The sequence below is a fragment of the Portunus trituberculatus genome, chromosome 17 (assembly GCF_017591435.1).
Source record: "Portunus trituberculatus isolate SZX2019 chromosome 17, ASM1759143v1, whole genome shotgun sequence".
NCBI classification, from domain to species: Eukaryota; Metazoa; Arthropoda; class Malacostraca; order Decapoda; family Portunidae; genus Portunus; species Portunus trituberculatus.
Genome location: NC_059271.1, coordinates 32,189,312 through 32,210,024, shown reverse-complemented (window position 1 = coordinate 32,210,024; position 20,713 = coordinate 32,189,312). Strand labels below are relative to the sequence as shown.

The following is a 20,713-nucleotide window of genomic DNA, read 5'->3' as shown; positions in this document are numbered from 1 at the left end:
TCCACTCAATATATATTTCTCTATTGACATTTACGCACCACTTGTTACTAATCTTGTCTACTTTCCAGGTACTTTGGAAATCAGATTAAAGGAAAAAAAAAAAAAAAGGACATTCTTATTATCTCAAATGCTAACCACGATTCAAACACTGCGTGGAATGCCAGTAATTTACCAAAACCTTGTGTAATTTACCGTAACCTCAAGCTTGATCGAGTAAAGGGAGTGAAAAAAAAATGAAAAAAGATGATTACGAGCAGCTAACTTCAAGAAAAAAATATATATATATGCAGAGTCGATTAAGTTCTTTCAACGTGTAGGGACCTTTATTTTTCATCGCCATCAATATTAATTCACTAAAAGAACTGATGTCTCATAACCTATAAATCAGAAAGTATATCCTTCCCCCCCCTCCACCCTTCAAGTCCTTGCCTCCCGCCATCCGCCATCCCATCCCACCCCATGCCTGTGTCTGTATGTCTGTCTGTCTGTGTGTTGGTAACCTCCCTTTTGTCATTGCTGTTCTCGTTTCCATTGTTGTTATTGTTGTTGCAGCAGTTGTATTTTTTTCTAATTATTGTTGGTATCTTTTATCATCATCATTATCATTACTATTATTATTATTACTGTTATTATTATCATCAACATCGCGATAAATTGTTCTTATTATTGTTGTTGTTGTTGTTATTGTTGTTCTTGTTATTACTGTTATTCTTGTCGCTGTCGATGTTATCGCTGTTTTTTCATCGTCACATTCAAAGACAGTCAGTATAAGTTTTGCTAATGCAATGTTGATGCATTTCTATGCATTAGAACATAACATCCATGGAGGAGGAGGAGGGAGGAGGAGGAGGAGGAGGAGGAGGAGGAGGAGGAGGAGGAGGAGGAGGAGGAGGAGGAGGAGGAGGAGGAGGAGGAGGAGGAGGAGGAGGAGGAGGAGGAGGACGAGGACGAGGACGAGGACGAGAAGGAGGAGGAGGAGGAGGAGGAGGAGGAGGAGGAGGAAATGATGGAGGATAAAAATAAGTCTTAGTCACACATACGTTGATTTAATACTAAAAGAAGCATCATTCATTACGATCCCTAAGAAGCACTACAACTAACCATAAGACGGAGCCGAGCAAGCAAACGGCCACTAACTCGTGGAAGAAACACTGCTCACATAACGTGGATGTTGCTGCTGCTGCTGCTGCTGTGTGTGTGTGTGTGTGTGTGTGTGTGTGTGTGTGTGTGTGTGTGTGTGTGTGTGTGTGTGTGTGTGTGTGTTTCATTGTAGTAGAAATAGAAATGAGATGCATACACAGGCACACATTTGCAAAACATAATACAGAAATATAGAACCATTGTCCTCCATATAATCCTCCTCCTCCTCCTCCTCTTTCTCTTCGTTTTCATCATTATCATCATCATCATCATCACCATTATCATCATTATCATCACTTCCACCGTTGTCATCTCTATATCTTTATTTATTATTTTTCAAGATATACCATCAACTCAAATATCTTTTTACTGTTCTAGACGTTTTCTTTGCCCATTGTAAACATGTCTATTTTTGTGCATTTTGTATTCTTACTATTATCATTATCATTATTATTATTATCAGTACCTATTATCATTAGACCCACGGTAGTCTACCAGAGGAATGCCGTTATATGAATCTTATTGATTCAGAAGCCGGTTTGTCAGACTTCAAGACCCACTGACAGCCTGCCATCAGCTGTAACTACGGCAGGAACAAAGACAAGTAAAATAGTACTAAGTCGATAGTAGATAGGCTGTGGACAGACAGGAGGGTAAAGGAGGAATAGACACGTTTTAGAGTTAAATCGATTGAGGTGAGTCCGTATGAATGACGATAAGGTTTCCATCAAGTAATATGAGCGTGTGTGTGTGTGTGTGTGTGTATGTGTCCGCGTGTTGTTAGCTAATGGGCTGTGTTGTGTTGTTGCTTCCAGCGCTCCGGATACACTCACAAACTGGACACCATCCCGGAGGTAGGCGGTGTCCCCATAGACAAACTTTGGCCCTGTCCCCCTCTGCCCCCGTTTTTTCTTATGATGCAGCTCCACGTACTTAACTTGACTGCACCTATTTTTGCAACAGTGATATGCCATGTAGTGTTCCCCAGTGTCAACCAGGTTTCGGCCACGGACATTGGATTTCCAGTCTCAGTTTCTGTTTGGTTTATAGAGTCATCAATAAGATCATGCAATTAAGAGAGAGAGAGAGAGAGAGAGAGAGAGAGAGAGAGAGAGAGAGAGAGAGAGAGAGAGAGAGAGAGAGCTCGATATAATGTTTTAAAAGAACATTCTCTTTTACTGCCCGTGGCTAAGACCTGTGTACACTGTTATTCGTATGATCTATATCTCGCTTTATCTTTAGTTTTTATCTTAGTTATCGTAAGTGAGATAAGGCGAGAGCATGGTATTTCTTATTTCTCACCTCCAAGTATCTGTAGTCCGGTCCCGGTTCGCCTTGTCTTGCCAAAAAAAAAGGTGAGGTGGGACGAACTCAACGGGAGGGATGTGGCAGAATATCACCAGACAAGACAAATGTGAGAGAGAGAGAGAGAGAGAGAGAGAGAGAGAGAGAGAGAGAGAGAGAGAGAGAGAGAGAGAGAGAGAGAGAGAGAGATGGTGCCTTTCTCAAACTGACTGGCCTGCCACACCCCTCCCTGTGCATGCCGGAAACCCAACCTCTCACCCGGCATGACGTTAGTTCTTTTACTTAAATAAAACATGAATGGCAGCGGGCTTCTCTAATCACGCCTCTGCCTGTTTTTTTTCTGTCAAATAAAGAATAGATCTTAATCATCCCTTTAGTAAATAAATAACTCATTTCTTCTCTAGATTTCCGTTTTTCATTAATAGTAGAATATAAATATTTTATACTTTCATAACGCTGCGGTAATATATTCCCCAATTACTAAATAATGTACACATAAAGCATCATATATATATTGTATGTCTTGGCCATATGCATGTTGCAAAGTTCGTATGCAATGCGTGAGACAGAATAGGTCATTTCATTGCCCAACATAAACTGTTTCTCGTACATTTAATAACAAGTTACCTATATAAATAAATACATTGAATTAACACAGAGGTAAGTTTACATACAGCCGAAATATAAGCTGCTAGCCAACCTATTTCACAAACGTACATAAATACCTCTTATGCGAACCAAATACCATTTTTAACAAGGTAAACATATTTTTTCTTTTTCTACAATGACTTAGTTGTCTTCAAATACCTTGGATGATCTGATTTTATAGAATTTATTTTGCGTAATGCCTGGCTGAGTCTGGGGCACCATGCATATTATTACTCTCTCTCTCTCTCTCTCTCTCTCATTTTCACCTTCGCTGCCAACTAATAGATTATCAGCTTTTAATTTCAGAGTTTTTTGTCGTCCACTAAATCTATTTACTGGCATCTAATTATTTTTCACCATTTGCAGATTTTATATTACCCAGCTACTTTTGATTTTGGTATTTTACTATTGTATTCACTTAGAGCGCGCCAATATAGTCTCTCCTAAACATCTTACATGATACCCTGAAACTTTCACGCACCACTGGATAACTCCTTTCCATCTTTTACCTTTCAGTATCTTTTTCATTCTCGTTTATATTTTCCTATCCTAAAAGTTACACCGTCTTTTGATTTTATCATTCTAGCCAACACTATATATACGTATTTACCATTAAAACTATTTCTTTTCTTTTTCCGTTTTTTTTTTTTTTTTTTTTTATTGTCATTCCCTAGGTAGTTCTAATTTTGTCCCCTCGCGTCTCTACAAGCCACCGCTCCACCTGGCCCTTGCAGGAAGCTACAAAGATTATTTGTCCAAGATTTTGTTAAAATTGCGATTTCAGTCTCGGAAACAACTTCCAGTGAGAAACTTTTTTATTAGATGACATTTCTCCGTCAGATCCGCGTTTTGCCTTGCATTTTTTCACTTGGCATGTCAGCTCCAGCTCCAGGGGGCACGATGTGTGGATTATATGCATAACTCACCTCATGTACGGGATTGCGAGTTTTGATTGACACAATCAGACTCAGCAGTGACTGTATAATCAAGATGCAAAGTAAAAACTTGACAAAACAAAAAAAGAAAATGGTATTACGAGTTGAACTGTGAAGGCGTTGAATTGTAATAGTAATAGTAATGTTTTACTTATGCTCGCTATTTTCATGTTTATCATTGAATGTTGAAATAAATTATTATTCTAAATGGGAAAATCTCTCGTAAATACGATGGTGTGATCAGAATGCAGATACAGCTCCACATATTGAAAACACAAGTGACAAGTCATTCATAGCAACATGTCACGCCGCAACTAACACGACGGCGTAACGCTTTCTTAAGTTGTGCGCCTCCGTGATGGCTGATGGCAGGGAAGGACGGGCCAGCACCAATCACCTGGCCATTGTCATCATTAGTATCATTATGAACACCATCATCATTGCTACAATTGCTATCACCATTATTATCATAATTATCACTAGTGGCAATATCTATTATTATTATTATTATTATTATTATTATTATTATCATTATTATTATTATCACTATCATCATCATCATCACCACTAATATTATTACCATTATAAATACCAGCAGTACAGTAGTATAGCAGCAGTAGTAGCAATAGTAGCAGTAGCAGTAATAGTAGCAGTAGTAGCAGTAGCAGTAGTAATAGTAGTAGCAGCAGTAGTTGCAATTGTATTGACAGTAATAACAGTAATGGTAGTAGCTTCTGAATGAGCATCCCCAGCCAGCCAGCTCAGCCAGGTCCAAACAGATCGCAAGGTATGAAAGGCAGGAATGATTAAAGCAATACCACTTTCAGGGAAAAATATATGTATGTTAAGATTTCAACATCTGCTTATAAGGCCAGCTACATGCTCACACAGTCAAACACCAGGAAGCTACAAGTATCATAGTGGATGTTTGATATATGCTGTATTAACATATTTGTCCCATGTCCCTCAAGAACTTGAAATAATATAGCCAATCTATAATACTCTCTTCAGTCTTTTCAATACTAATCATCTGTACTACCATTAATTTTTCTGTGAATTATCAATATAGTTTTCTCTTCTGGTGCAGCAACTATGCTTCTCTTTGGATTCCCGTCACCCCTTGGCCTTCTTGCTGTTTAAAGCTTCCACTTCCACGTCACCTCCTCCTTTTTCCTCTTCCTTCTCTGGCAGCCCCAAGGCAATGTCCACCAAACACTTATCGTTGAAGAATTTGAACCAGATGTCTTCAGGCAATTGATTGAATACATCCACACTGGATGTGTAACACTTCAGCCACGTACTTTATTAGGTATGTGAATTAACCTGTCATTTAATAAGATAATAAATATATTTTTAGGAATACAAGTTCTCAAAAGGAAATTAAAATAGTTACTGATCATGATGAATGAAATAGGGACCGAAGCATATCCTTTCTGCTACACATTGTAATGAGTAATGCTTCAAGTAACATAATTCTTCTGAATATCTGAACACGTTAAACAACTTTTATGATGTGGATAGAGCAAGGGTATTTTCAAGTGAAAGCTTTCGTAGCTTCATGATTTTAATATTCAATATATATATATATATATATATATATATATATATATATATATATATATATATATATATATATATATATATATATATATATATATATATATATATATATATATATATATATATATATATATATATATATATATATATATATATATATATATATATATATATATATATATATATATATATATATATATATATATATATATATATATATATATATATATCTCTCTCTCTCTCTCTCTCTCTCTCTCTCTCTCTCTCTCTCTCAGGTTTAATGAATGCAGCAGACTACTATGGGCTGGATGAGTTGAGGAAAGGTTGTTCAGGATTTGTGCAATGTTGTATCAATGTGGATACAGTGTGTGCTTTGCTAGCCTCTGCAGAACGTTACATCCAGTACAAGTGTACAAAGTCCATGGTGCAGAAGGCAAGTAACTCCTTATGCAGTTAATAAATTATAAATCTATTAAATTTTCTTACAGATAGAAAGATAGATATAATAGATGGACAGACAGATGGAAAAACATAAATTAGGTTTTGAAGAGATGAGCTTCACGGCCTCTAGTTAATAAAATTTATTTTTAAGTGACAGTTTGATGGTATGGAGCTCTAGCAGTATTATAGTTGAAAAAAAAAAAAAGAGATCCCTGGTATAATACCACAAAGGAAGTAATCAAGATATAATAAGCAATGAGAGATTGATGGGATACTGAACCTGAACTAAAGCTGTTGTGAAAATAATGTATAGGAGGAGATAACTCAGAGATAAACAAAATAATTAATGTTCTCATTCAAGTTATTTTCACCTCCTACCTTTTCTCTATTTGAATCAGCGCATGATACTGTCATTCATATTTTGTAAGCTTTAAAGACCACACTGTAACACTGCAAAATGTTTAGTTAGTCACTGATTAAATCCTTCCACAGGTGCTGGAATTCGTTGATGAACACGGCAACGAAGTCCTCAATCTGGGTTCATTCACTTTACTGCCACAGCACGTAGTGAGGCTCATCATGGCAAGGGAGGAATTGCGAGCCGACGAGTTCACCAAGTTTCAGGTAAACATATAATATCCATCCCATCCTCCAAACTCAAAATGAGTGTGAGATTAAACTCCCATTATATTACAAGACTAGTGCTTTATCATAAATAGATGGATAAGGGCCCTGCAATCAACATACAGGAAGTAACACAGATGATCAAACTTCATGGGAGTTGTTCTGATACCAATATGCAAATCAAATGGCCAAAAAGCAGCAACAGCATTAGTAACAAATTTAAGTCAAGGTTTGTATCACTGCAACTTGAATCATTCCTGTGTTGCACTGCCCATACATAATTATAGAGGAGGTATGTACTTAAACTAAAGCTCATCACAAATTTTAGGAATCTGTATTGATTCTGGATCTGTGACTTTCTTACCACGTGTTTAGCATTGACTCCCAAACAGCATCTCAACCATGAGATGCTTACACCAAACACTTTTCCCTTAAAATAGTATCAAAATACACTCCTTTTTTTTTTCTCCCTCTTTGAGTCTCCAGTACATCTTTCTTTTTCTTATCTGAGACTATTTTACAATAATTGGTTGCACATGGCCATGCCTCTTGCTTCAGGAGTCATAGGTTGACCCCTTGTTTGGAAATCCATTACTAATACCTAGTAACATGCTCTGCCTTGGAATTACTGGGAGACATTGAGAAACTAACATGAAGGTAAAATAAATTGGCATGATAGGCTTTTGTCTGGCATCAATCCTTTGCCAGATAACTCAAAGGAATGCTAACTTGACACCTCCCCCAAGATTGCTAGAGACCTTCACCTCACTGATCACACCAGGATAATTACCAAACCCCAAGAAGATTTTGGGTTAGCTTCGACCATCCTGTTACTACATGTCACAGCTTCACTCATGAATTGGACAATACAAATTTGAAGCTCTTGTTATGAGGATATGCTTGCTGATGGGAAAAAATCTATCATGACGACACAAGCAAAAACCACAACATAAATGCACATCAGAGAGAGAGAGAGAGAGAGAGAGAGAGAGAGAGAGAGAGAGAGAGAGAGAGAGAGAGAGAGAGAGAGAGAGAGAGAGAGAGAGAGAGAGAGAGAGAGAGAGAGAAATGATTTGGTCTTTTCTTGGAATCAACTATTAGATTCTTGCTTATGCAGGTATTCCTCCTGTTTACTATCTATCCCATAATTTGTGTCCTACTGACAGGCGGGTCTCATGTGGTCAAAAAAACATTGCGACAATCAACCCAACACCGACCTCAAGGAGGTTATCGGCAATTTCCTAGAATTCATCCAATTCTACAAAATACCAGCTAACATCCTCATGAAAGAGATCCACCCACTTGGCCTTGTTCCCTACCATATCATCATGAATGCACTGGCATATCAGGTAAGAATGCCACATGATGATTATCAATATTTTGGTTGATTTCATTGCCATCTGGATGAAAAAAAGATAATAAAACAACCCGTGTGATTTCGGATAAACATCTCATGATGTACTTATGTTATGCACATCAAAAACTGAAAAATATAAGCCAGCTATAAAATCATGGCTTTTAAATTAAATTCACCTTATCAACTTGTTTAAGTGAACTTCAGTGCATGCCCTTTATTTACTTTTTTCTTCTCCTCTGTGGCTTTCTTTAATAAACTCTGACCTCATCAGACTCGGCCAGCCACTCCGAGTCCTGTCTGAAGCCAAGAGCCTTCTGACCCCTGTTGACGGATCCTCCCGCAGGCAGACCCAAGCAGCGTGGACCCAGCAAAGCTCTCCCCCAACAGGAGACGCCCCCAGGACAACTCAATGTCGGTGCAAAGTTCCCTCGACCCACTTGGCTCCAGTACCACGCTCTCATCTTCTGCATCCTCCGAGATGGAATCTGGGAGGCACTCGTCTGAAGGAGCTACTGGTGCAGGATGCATGTCCCACAGTCACGTCCGGGAAATGTAAGAAACATCCAGAGGAATGTGACCTAAAAAGCCTCTAAAGCATTTGGCCTTAACCCTAAGTGGCCCCTTATATTTCGCAACATAACAACTCAACCAAGAATCTGAAGAGAGATATTTTCATGAAGTAGCATTCAGAGTTAGTGATGACTGTCATATTTTCTTTCATATTTACATGTAAAGCACATTGATGTTTAAGAACTATATGAAACCAGAAAGTGATCAATAGACTTCAAACAGATTCTGTTCAAAATTAAAATCTTAAATCAGGTTTAAATAGTTCCAACAACTCTGTTAACAATTACAATTTGTGAGGATTTAGTTAATAATGATAGAGTATTTTTATACATCATCATGACAAATAGAAATTATCTTAACAGGAATTTTTAGAAAATCTCTAGGCTTTTGTTACACAGTATTTTCCACTCTTGATACAGATGGAAGAAGCCGTGCCCTATTCACTTATGACTGACTCCATATCATGAAAACTACCTGTATAATGCAATGTCACAGGTAATGATATATTCATTTCCACTTCATTGAATGCTTTAAGCTACAAATTAGATTACCAGGCAGAATGAATTTGAAATCATGGTTTTCCTACAATATAACAAATAAGAAGCAGAACAAAAAAATTCATACCAAAAGGTGATGGAACCCAGTGACTGCAGCTCACTGCCATTCTCCACTAGTTACCAATTATCTATAATTATATCTAACGATGTTTTCTGTCATTATGTGTAAGCTGGGAGACATTCTGGTGAGTGATAAGGTCAAGTACTTCTCAGAGTTTATCAGTTCTTTTATTTTACTTTGCTTCAGTCACAGGTTCGTATACTTGTATTATTCTCTTCATTTGTGTTCATTTTAGGAAGTAGTACTACACATATGACGCTTAATTATGTTTTTGCTTAATAAAATTGATAAGTTCAGTAAAAGGAGAAATAGTTATTACCCTAATACTACATAGAAAATTCAACAATTTGATCAAATAAAGGAAAATAATGTGTGGACACTTTATACAATTTCAATATAACTGGGAAATTACTGATAATTACTGATAATTTTGATACCATTCATAACACTATCCTAATCCATTGAAGGGATATCATATTTTGAAATTCACAAAGCTTCAATAACATATTTTCCAGTTTTACTTTTGGGCGCTAACATCACTCTGGATCAAGGTACCTCACTTACCAGAACTAGTTTATTACCCAATAATAACCACATTTTCCACAGGCATGATGAGCTTGAAAAAAAATACCTATGATCGAGAGTCGGGGAGTATATTCGATGAGAAGGTATTACAGGAAGCAGCCAGCACAAAGGTAAGAAGGCAAAAGTAACTCACAGAAGAGAGCTAAAGTGGCTAATCCAAAGCCACCCACAAGCAAGAGAAACACAGCCTGAGGAAGAATCAAATCATTCAGAGCCAAGCTAAATAAATAAATCTGATTTCAACAGCATTGTTCTGGGCAGAATATGAGATTAATACTGAGCAACTAAAAGCAGGATTTAAATCTTAGGCTTGATTCACACCATACTGCCAGGCATCTGCCAGGAACGTGCCATGCCTGGGACAGTCCAGTATTGTTCAATGTATTCCTATGCAAGCATTCACACTAGCCCTGCCAGGCACGTGCCCTGCCAGTCCCGTCCCGTCCCTGATCTCGGCAAAAGATATCTGGACGGGACGGGACTGGCAGGGCACGTGCCTGGCAGGGTAGTGTGAACTAGCAACGGTCCCGGTTCAGTCGCGTCCCAGACGTCTAGAGGAGTGATTGCCTCTCTGTAAGGTGTATTTTCTCTTTTAGTTCATGGTGAATTTTGCCAGAATTTCTTCAAACGTTCCAATACTCATCCTAAAATAATTGAAGAATTTACTTTCATCATCAATTAGTCGTGGATATAACGTGGAATTCTCCTTCACTTTTTCTGCTCTCCAGAATTGGATGAACCCACATTTGTCTTTTTTGTTTGTTTCTTTCTTTTTCTTCATCGTCTAAAGCAACCGCAATAGCTATTAAATCGGAGGTAGAAAAATCACACATCCTTCACCAGCAGTTACTTGAGAGGAACTGATGCGAGCACGGCAGGTGCCAGGCCGAACATGTGAACACACAAGGCAGGGCACGTTCCGTGCCTGGCACGTTCCTGGCAGATGCCTGGCAGTATGGTGTGAATCAAGCCTTAATGGAATTGTTTTTTTTATGAGCCCATTTAGCATTGCATATTTCCAATACTTCCAAGAAAACTAGAGAACCACCAAATCATGATCTATTAGCCCACATGCATTCTGATAAAGTAACTACACTGACAATGAATCACCTTACGCTGTTGCATTTTACACTACCACAAACATCTATATTCTATACACACAACACACACACACACACACACACACACACACACACACACACACACACTCACCCAGAGGTCAGCTAATGAAAATGGCTCCTGAAATTTTATTTTCTTTGGGGTTTTCAGGCAGTGTGTCATGTTAGGCATCTGATCCAGAGCCCATCGCTTGTAGATCCCAAACTCACGTATTGCTCGAATCCTGAAGATAATTGTTGCTTTTAGATTACAAAATAAATAAATATAATGAATTTATATTACATATATTCTCTCTCTCTCTCTCTCTCTCTCTCTCTCTCTCTCTGCATTTTAACAATTATTTATCTATCTATCTATCTACACTATATAACAAGCCTTAATATAGCTATATCAAACATATAATGAACCCTTAAGTCTAACATACAGCTTTGCATTCAATGAACTGTAAGTCAGTCTAGCCCATGGCAGTGTATTTTCTGAGTCTTGCAACATGTGAGAAGCCTCCCTGAGTGATGTGATGCAGGGATGGCACAGATCAAGTTGTAGAGGACAGAAAATAGAGCTCAAAACAGGATAGACAGGTGGGTGCAGTGGTGGGTGGCAATACCACCACACAGGCTCACATCAACTCAACCACACACACTCAAAGAAAAATGCTATTTCTAATCTATCTCAAGCATATGATATATGAGTACAAATTGCTACATACAATGATATACTAGATAAGTAAGATAGACTGATAGATAAATAAATACCATTGATGTAAACTGATAAATTGGTGTGTGTGTGTGTGTGTGTGTGTGTGTGTTTCACTTTCACTGTTTGATCTGCTGCAGTCTCTGACGAGACAGCCAAACGTTACCCTACGGAACGAGCTCAGAGCTCATTATTTCCGATCTTCGGATAGGCCTGAGACCAGGCACACATCACACACCGGGACAACAAGGTCACAACTCGATTTACATCCCGTACCTACTCACTGCTAGGTGAACAGGGCTACGTGAAAGGAGACACACCCAAATATCTCCACCCGGCCAGGAATGGAACCCTGGTCCTCTGGCTTGTGAAGCCAGCGCTGTGTGTGTGTGTGTGTGTGTGTGTGTGTGTGTGTGTGTGTGTGTGTGTGTGTGTGTGTGTGTGTGTGTGTGTGTATTTACCTAGTTGTAGTTTTACAGGGCTGGGCTTTATGCTCGTGTGGCCCGTCTCCATATCTATACTTATCCAATCTTACTTTAAAAGTGTGCACACTCGTTGCAGACACTACTTCTTCATCTAAACTGTTCCACGTCTCAATACATCTCTGCGGAAAACTATATTTTTTAATATCTCTCAGACATCTTCCCTTTCTCAGCTTTTTACTATGCGATCTTGTGCTTCGGATGTCATATTCTTCTCTCAGGATCAGTTTCTCATCAGTGTGTGTGTGTGTGTGTGTGTGTGTGTGTGTGTGTGTGTGTGTGTGTGTGTGTGTGTGTGTGTGTGTGTGTGTGTGTAAGAGGCTAAGGTTTGATGCATGCAGGCTGACAAAAAGTGTTGCAGTGATCAAGAAGTAGACGTGGCACTACTGAAGGTTCACCTGACATCCAGCAGTTGTCTCAGAGGACTTCCACGCTGGACAATCATTGCATAAATAAGACGCCAAAAATTTTTGGTAGACATGTAAAAATCGCACCGACCTAGAGAGAGAGAGAGAGAGAGAGAGAGAGAGAGAGAGAGAGAGAGAGAGAGAGAGAGAGAGAGAGAGAGAGAGAGAGAGAGAGAGTGATTAAAGCGAAGCAAAACTTGAGATTATGGATGAAATTAACTATAAAAAATCAAAGCATGAAATTTACAACTATCAAAGAATGAAAGAATATGCAAACACATAAACATACACAATTGATCACCTAAATCTTGTTAAGACAATTTCTCTTAAAAAGGAAATCTGTATCACCTCACTCAAAATACCTCACCTTCAGTCTAATGGCTTTGTTGCTCTTTACTCTGAGGAGCAATCCAGAAATCTTAAACAAACTTACTGAAAATAAGAATTAAAACCTGAAGAAACAAGTAAAGGCAGATTATAAGTAACATTTATATTTAATTTTGAAAAATTAAAATGCCTTTTATTCTTACATAGCTGAAACTAGAGCAAGGCTGTTAGTCCACCTTCCGTGCAGGCTAATAAGCAAAAAGTACTAAATCCACTTTAGGGATCCTGGGATAACAGGTCAATCATGTTAAATCTAGCTTTGAGATGTCCCTCACTGTCAGTTGATCAAGAAATTGTTATAATGACTTATGTCATTATATGTTTTAATGAAGAAACAAAAACTAGCTGGCATATGAAGTCCTTTCCTTTCCTCTCCTGTTACCCTCCCTAACCAAGTCATCCTCACTGCTACACAAGGTTAACTTTCAAGTGCGACTATGCTTCCTTGCCCCTCTCACTTCACGAGGCTACTTTCAGAATAAGCATGCAAAATACCGTTCGTGCTTCTTAAATGTTTCCTGGAGTGACACCATTGATAAGCCTCTTACCTTACAACTTCCTGCCGAGACCTGACTCGATCATGTCCAGGCCACAATCAAGATTTGCTGATTCTGAGGTCAGTATCGCCACTGACTGTCAGACTGAGTTTTACAATAGCACCACAGTCCAAGATAACACATGTACATAACACTGAACTGATCTACTTTATCAGCCATGATCTCGGTCTCACAAAACAAATGGCCAGTGCTAGTCAGGTCATGTCACAACAACGATGTTGACAAGTTCAAAGTTCAAGGCACGGTGACGTCACTGACTCATCGTCGCGAAGCTTTACCTTTCCAAGTCACGGTTTTGTACTTGCCGTGGCCGGGTAAGGGCACCTACTGTATGACTCTTCAGTACGGTAATTGATAACTATACATCATTATGTGTGTGTGTGTGTGTGTGTGTGTGTGTGTGTGTGTGTGTATATATATATATATATATATATATATATATATATATATATATATATATATATATATATATATATATATATATATATATATATATATATATATATATATCCGTATTGTAAAAGGAGTATAATAATGAGCATCATTAGTAAAAGTCTTACCTGTCATGCTAAAATAATCTGAGTACACCTTTCTGCAGACCACATTCTCCACCAGCATGGCGTGGCGCCCATCGGGGATAAGGTCATAAGCAGCGGCATATGTTTCGCTGGCTTTCACGTACTTAGCCCTCACTCGACTCTCCTTCGCTAAATCAGCGTAGACTCCTTCCTTCACCGTCTACAGGGAGGCAGGATTTAGTGTGTGTAATTCACCGCGGTCGTCTGCTGGTCACCATCCAGTCATTCCTCTACGCCTCTACGGAAGAGCTCATAAAACCACTGGCCGATCATCGGGTGGGACTATTATCGTCGTATTTGGCCAAGCAGCGCCTAACGTGACCACTATAAAATCAAGTCATCAACAAAAGTGCGACAATTGATACAATTCAAGATAAACTAATGAAGCGCAACATGTCGGTGCAGCTCAGTGGCCGGTTTGAAAGTAATCCATGAGCGCAGAAATTATAGGTCAGAAAGATGAATAAATTAGATATAAGGAAACGTACGTTCTAGACTTTTTGAGCATAAATAAAGAGGAAGCTGTTGGGAAATGTTTCCAAGACTTGAACCCTGTATTAGTGCATGAATAATGTGACGCTGAGACGCTGAAGAATAGAAACCTGGAGATGAGTGGTGAGAGCAGTGGAGCCCTCCATGAGCAGCGTGAGGCCAGTGTCGTCCAGTACGTCCCTCAGAGAGTCGTATTTCACCGCCACTGTCTTTACCGCCAGGAGTGAAGTCAGAGCACCGCTGGAGATATACAGATACATATATATACTGTATATATATATATATATATATATATATATATATATATATATATATATATATATATATATATATATTATTATTTTTGCATCTGAGGGATTCAAAAGTAGTTGTTATCATCAACATTAGTTAATTCAGACTAAAAAGACCAATGATGATCTGATTGTTTTTTTTCCCGTACATTTCTCTATTAAAGATAGTATTCATCTTTCAGTGCTTTTTTTTTTTTTTCTTTTCCTGGTTTTCTTGCATAAAGAAAGCTTATGTTTTTCTTTACTTTTTATTCATCATGAGTTGTCCTTGATATAGTTCCATAAATCTCTCATGCCCACTACTGATATGAAGCATTTTAGCCTGCAAGTGTTGCATGACGAAAGTAAGCTACAAATAGATTAATCTAAAAACATTACTTTGAGAATAGCTCAGAGCAATTATACTATCATTACAGAGTGACTAAGGCGAGAGTGCGCATAAGAAAGCATCACGTCCCATTACTTCGTCAGCTCTTGTAATTCACAAAATCATACCTGTAGCTGCGCACTATGACCACGGCAAGCAGCATCCACAAGCAGAAGGTGAACCTCGATGTGTCTGCTTTAGGTATCCACGGGAGGTCTGCAAGGGACAGTATTAAGACTCAAACAAGAATAATCATCACTTCCAGTCAAATATGTCCAGAAGAGTGAATGTAATTAACAAAATAAATTAATGATTGAAACCAAGAGAGAGAGAGAGAGAGAGAGAGAGAGAGAGAGAGAGAGAAGCTTCAGAACATCGTGTGCTTTTCTATACTTGTCTATAATTTTAACACTATCAGTCGTCTCACTTTCATTATACACAAGAAACTTTCCTCTTACTCTGACTAACGGTGACACTATAGAAGGCCCAGACATGGTGCCACACATCAAGGTGGCCGCCAACACCCAACAGCTTCACCACGATGACGCTGGTCGCAACTACGCACGAAAGACCAGCCAGTATTCCCACCCAAACATACCACCTGCAGCCAGAATGTTAGTGTGTAGGGATGGGAAGCAGCAAGGTAAGTGTGATGTGATGCAGGTTGCGTTGTTGGATGATGACACTTGTTAATCACTTTTACGGTTCTGAGTTGATTAACTGTTTAATTGAGTGAGTGAGTGCATGCATATAATGTATGTATGTATATTCACGTATAATAAAGTGCTTGAATCGAGTGAGTGTTTTAAGCCTCTCTCTCTCTCTCTCTCTCTCTCTCTCTCTCTCTCTCTCTCTCTCTCTCTCTCAAGTAGGGCCAAGATATCAAAACTAGAAAGCAAAGGATATTTTGAATGTTACATAACTTAAAAATATAGATAGCTAATTTCATTTAAGAGCAACAATATCGAATAACCTAAGACCTATCCAGCAATGTTCAGAAATCGTAAAGAAAGCAAAGAAAATAATTGGCTTAAATCGGCAGATCTTTTTAAAATAAATCTAAAAATAAGATTCTCAGCTTGTATAACTCCATGGTCCGTCTCCTTTTAAAATATTGCGTTCAAGCTTGGTGCCTCAGTTATCAGAAAGACAGAAAAATTAGAACGAGTCCAGCGTAGAGAAACAAAAAATATACCAAGCCTAAGAAACAAATCATAGGAAGAGTGTCTTAAAGAATTACGAAATATTTCCATTGACACTAAGAGAACTAAGACGTGACTTCGTATTGTTTAACCCCTTCAGTACCGTGCCATGTCCTCATATTCATTCTGCTTACTATTGGGTGATTTGATATAGCTTCAGAAACTTTGTGGGATTAAAACAGTGAACACTCTAGCCATTAATCTTCTCACCTGCGTAGTCTCTTCCTAATGTCAATAAAATCGTCTAATCATACCCAAAGCTGATGGTGAAATGCGCCGCAGTAGTGAAAAGGTTAAAATAATCAAAGCCATCGATAATATTGACTGCAGTAAGTATTTCACCATAGGTTTTCCAAATTAAACGCGAGGAAACGTTGACAAATTGTTGGGAAATGCTTCAACCCTCATGAATCAGTCAATCAATCGCTCAAGTGGGTCAGTACTCACGTGAAGGGCGCCAGGAAGCCTGCAGGGTCGGGCTGAGGGAGGGGGCGGTTAACCAGCACGTGCAGCATCTCCAGGAACACGGGAATAGTGAAGTCTACCACTTTGCTGCGGGAGTCTGACATTCCAAAAGGTCCCAGCCCGATATCTGCCTCCTATTACGCCCACGAATAAAAGAAAGAAAGAAAAAAACAAGAAAGGAAGAAGAGAAGAAAGAGATAAAGAAATACGAAATTTTTCACATGCATTTTTAGCATCTATAAACAAATAAGGAGACATTGTACCACTTCTAACAGTCTTGCCTTAAATACTAAAGTCCTGGTATAAAAACTTAAGCGAAACGGGGAATAGAGCAGACTGTATGCTACCTGTCTCAGAACAGTACCGATCATGCCATTCCAGGACCCATCTGCTTGTGGCGCACCCCAGTAACCGTCCTTCTGTACCACGCTGTACCTGTCGCAAGAAATTAGTATGTGAGCAACATAAACAAAAATCGATAGATAAATAGAGTGATAGATGAATGGATAGATGTATATAAATGGATAACCTCTTGTATACTCTGGAATTCCCCTCCTGTTTCTGTATTTCCATCTTTCCTATGAATTGAAATCCTTCCAGAGGGAGAATTTTAAATACTTATCCTCCGTTATTTCATTTCTATCTTTGATTTACCTATAATCTGAAAAAAAAATATATGTAAACAAATATCAAGGCAGACAGAGAGAGAGAGAGAGAGAGAGAGAGAGAGAGAGAGAGAGAGAGAGAGAGAGAGAGAGATGGATAGATTGATAGATAGATAACCTGTAGTTGTAACCGTTCCTAAGATGTTTACTGAAGCCTATATAGTACATTCTGTATGTAGTAAAGGAGAGACACGTGCGAAAATCACTGAAGGATGTCAAACTGGTCGATAATTGGTTTCCATAATTTCCACATGATAGATACAAGCAATGAGGTCATTTTATTTTCTACAACAAACAGATTTTTCTAACTTCAGGAATCTATCAATTGATTTAATTTAATTTTTCTATAATGGATTTATTTTAAAGCGCTAAGAGATAATGAATATTCGTATATACAATGAGCATCACATATGAATCACAATTGTCCTCTCAAAACCATATCGATCAATCATATGTCATAACGAGACACATTTCAAAATCTTACGTAAAATTGAGGGAAGCTGCAAGGATGTCTATGAGCTGACCCATCGGACCGGTGACTCGGAGGGCGCCAGACGAGAGGGACTGTTCGATGTACACGTGAGGTGGCCAGAGCTCCGCCGCCACCATGAAGTGAGGGGCTCTAGCGAACCTGCGAGGCTATCTTGTATGAAATTCTTAAATCAAGTTAATATTATTTCTTCATATTTTAAGTTTTTTACCCAATCTCTCTCTCTCTCTCTCTGTTATCAACCACGGTCGTCTACTGGTCATCCAGCCACTGGCAGCCACACTTTCCTCCACAGAAATAGATCAGAGCTCATACTTACCGATCTTCGGATAGGACTGAGACCACATCACACACCACACACACTGGGAAAGCGAGGCCACAACCCCTCGAGTTACATACCGTATCTATTTACGGATAGGTGAGGACATTAACAGGCTTGCCCACTTGCCCGTCGCTTCTCGGGACTCGAGCCCGGGCCCTCTCGGTTGTGAGTCCAGAGTGCTGACCACTACATTATGTGGTGTGTGTGTGTGTGTGTGTGTGTGTGTGTTTGACCAAATATAATTTTGAGCCACATTATGTACTATTTCATCATCAGCTATCATGTTTTGACTTGGATTTGCGGTTTCACGTGACTCACTTGAAGGAGAGCGGCCGGACTTGTTGCAAGGCGGTGCGAGTCAAGTTTATCCAGCTGTCTTCTCTGTGGGCCCCACGTTCCATGCGAGATACGCGAGCTATCGCACATAATAAATTTGTCAAATTCCATTTTGTTTGCTTCATAATTACGCAAGCATGTCAACCTAGAGCTGTCGCAGCAAGTCATAAGAAAAGTAGAATACCTAAAGGTGAGACAAGAGAACCCAACAAGGGGGAACACCAAAAAGTTACTCAAGCCAAGGTTAAGACCATATAAAAAGTAGTAATGCTTATTTCTAAGTGAACCGGTAGATACGTGGAATGCTCTACCTGATTGGGTGGTCAACTGTGAAGGTCAAGATATTTGAGAAATTAAGGTGATACATCTTGGCGCAATCAAGAGCAATAATATATCTAGAAGGCAAATATATCCATAATAATTAGCTGAAGTTACAGGTTCAATATTACCTTCTAAAAGATATTTGTAATAATCTGTAAAATAATCCTGCACATATTACTTTACGTAACTCACGCAAAAATTGCCATGACGCCAACGTGTTGCAAACCAAAGCAAGCAATATGAGTAGTCCAAGTCTGCCCGCCACTGCCATGACCTCGATAATAGTGACTCAATGAATGAGAGACGGCGCCGCAGTGAGAAAGCAACTGAGGCTGGCAGGTACCGTAACCACGGCAATCCACTGCGGCAGGTGGTAAGCGAGGCCGCAGTAAATATTCCATTGCAGCCGCCAGAAGAGAAAAATCATCTTTCAATCATTGAAGAAGCACATGCCGCCTCTCTTCCCCCATCCCTTACGTTCTTTTTCGCTCATTTCAAGAAAAAAAGGTTCAAGGGTTCTATTTTATCGAAAGTGTTCCTGTGCACTTGTGGAGACGAAGACAACGTTCACATTTACATTTTTTTTAAACCTGCATCTAATGACCAAATGAACAAAGGCGTACAAAAGAAAGAAAAGTGGCAGTTTTATCTTAACTAGACATTTGAACACGTGCCAGCTTGAGGCGCATTTAGAGTTAACAGCACCAAGGACAAGTATTACGTATGTGCCACGGTCCACAAACCAGCAAGCGGGGTGGGAGGATGAGAGAAGAGGAGAGGTCATAAAGTAGCTTCATCGAAATCCTTATTAAAGGAGATAATGGTCAAGTTTGTTTTCAAAAGAATTACATTCTGCACTCCTCATCCTCTTCCTTACAACCATCTTCTTTTCACTGTGTACAAAACTGTAGTTGTAACAATTAAACGAGTGAATAACGTATGGCCTTAGATGAATTCAGATTAATCAACTGGAAAATCAAGCTGTACACTTTTGTTCATGAGTAAAGTTTGATTTTACTTCTGTTAATACTTATAAGGAATTGTGGAGAAAATATATCAGCTCATTGGATTTTTATGTATATATAATGACATTGGTACTGTATTTGATGGTGCTCGTGTGAGAAAAGGCCATGTCTGGTGCTGACACTCGCTAATCCTGAAAATTCCGTATTGGAATGTGTTCTTTACTTTAAAAAGAGCTAGTATATATATATTCAAAGCCATATTTAGTTCTTATGACTGACATGTGATTTTTATGTGCCAGCAGACCTGTTAAAAAGATAAATAAATAAATAACATTTTCAGTCAAAAATTTTCCTCATAATTGGGATGTGTTCTACACTTATAAAAGAACCATTGTGTATATTTAAAATACTTTTTACAGTTATTAGTAGTGCAGCAGAAATAAAAATTAAATTTCATTTTTGCCAGTAGGACAAAATGACAATTAAGAAAAAGAAAAAAAAATTATATCAGTATTCTTGTTCTATTCCTGATTTAATATGCACCTCTTTCTAATTTTTTTTTTTTTTTTTTATCAAATCAAGTTTCTGTGCTACAATCAAATCTTTCCAATTTTCCTCCAAACATCATGGTTATGGAAAATTATAATTTTAACACAACACAAAAAAAGGGGGCAAAACCATAGAATAATGAGTTACACATTGTTGCACTGATGTAAACAAGGTGTTCCTCTCATTGTACCATGTTCTGCTTTACACTGTTTCATAGCCTATCCACTTCTCTCCTTTGCC

General features: G+C 38.6%; 2 protein-coding genes across 8 annotated transcripts in view; one reads left to right on the top strand and one right to left on the bottom strand.

The window, feature by feature from the left end:
* Positions 1-9,500, top strand: part of LOC123505039 (serine-enriched protein-like) — a 13,747-nt gene extending 4,247 nt beyond the window's left edge. For 5 of the 7 annotated variants that reach the window (XM_045256052.1, XM_045256054.1, XM_045256051.1 and 2 more), the window contains exons 5-10: positions 1,956-1,994; positions 5,220-5,337; positions 5,864-6,021; positions 6,522-6,653; positions 7,820-8,002; positions 8,354-9,500. In XM_045256052.1, the coding sequence (XP_045111987.1) occupies positions 1,956-1,994; positions 5,220-5,337; positions 5,864-6,021; positions 6,522-6,653; positions 7,820-8,002; positions 8,354-8,566 (843 nt within the window). In that variant the 3' untranslated portion in view covers positions 8,567-9,500. Of the gene's footprint in view, positions 1-1,955; positions 1,995-5,219; positions 5,338-5,863; positions 6,022-6,521; positions 6,654-7,819; positions 8,003-8,281 lie in introns of all 7 variants that reach the window. The other 2 variants (XM_045256057.1, XM_045256056.1) reach the window with 2 other exon arrangements.
* Positions 9,352-19,258, bottom strand: LOC123505041 (probable glutamate receptor). The gene is made up of 12 exons (XM_045256058.1): positions 19,152-19,258; positions 18,621-18,717; positions 17,975-18,121; positions 17,173-17,260; positions 16,808-16,959; positions 15,617-15,759; positions 15,287-15,374; positions 14,612-14,741; positions 13,992-14,169; positions 12,479-12,578; positions 10,996-11,125; positions 9,352-9,971 (listed from the first exon to the last, which is right to left on the bottom strand). Exons 1-12 carry the CDS (start codon positions 19,228-19,230, stop codon positions 9,870-9,872), a joined length of 1,434 nt encoding a protein of 477 aa, XP_045111993.1. The 5' UTR covers positions 19,231-19,258; the 3' UTR covers positions 9,352-9,869.
* Positions 19,259-20,713: the final 1,455 nt, after the last annotated feature.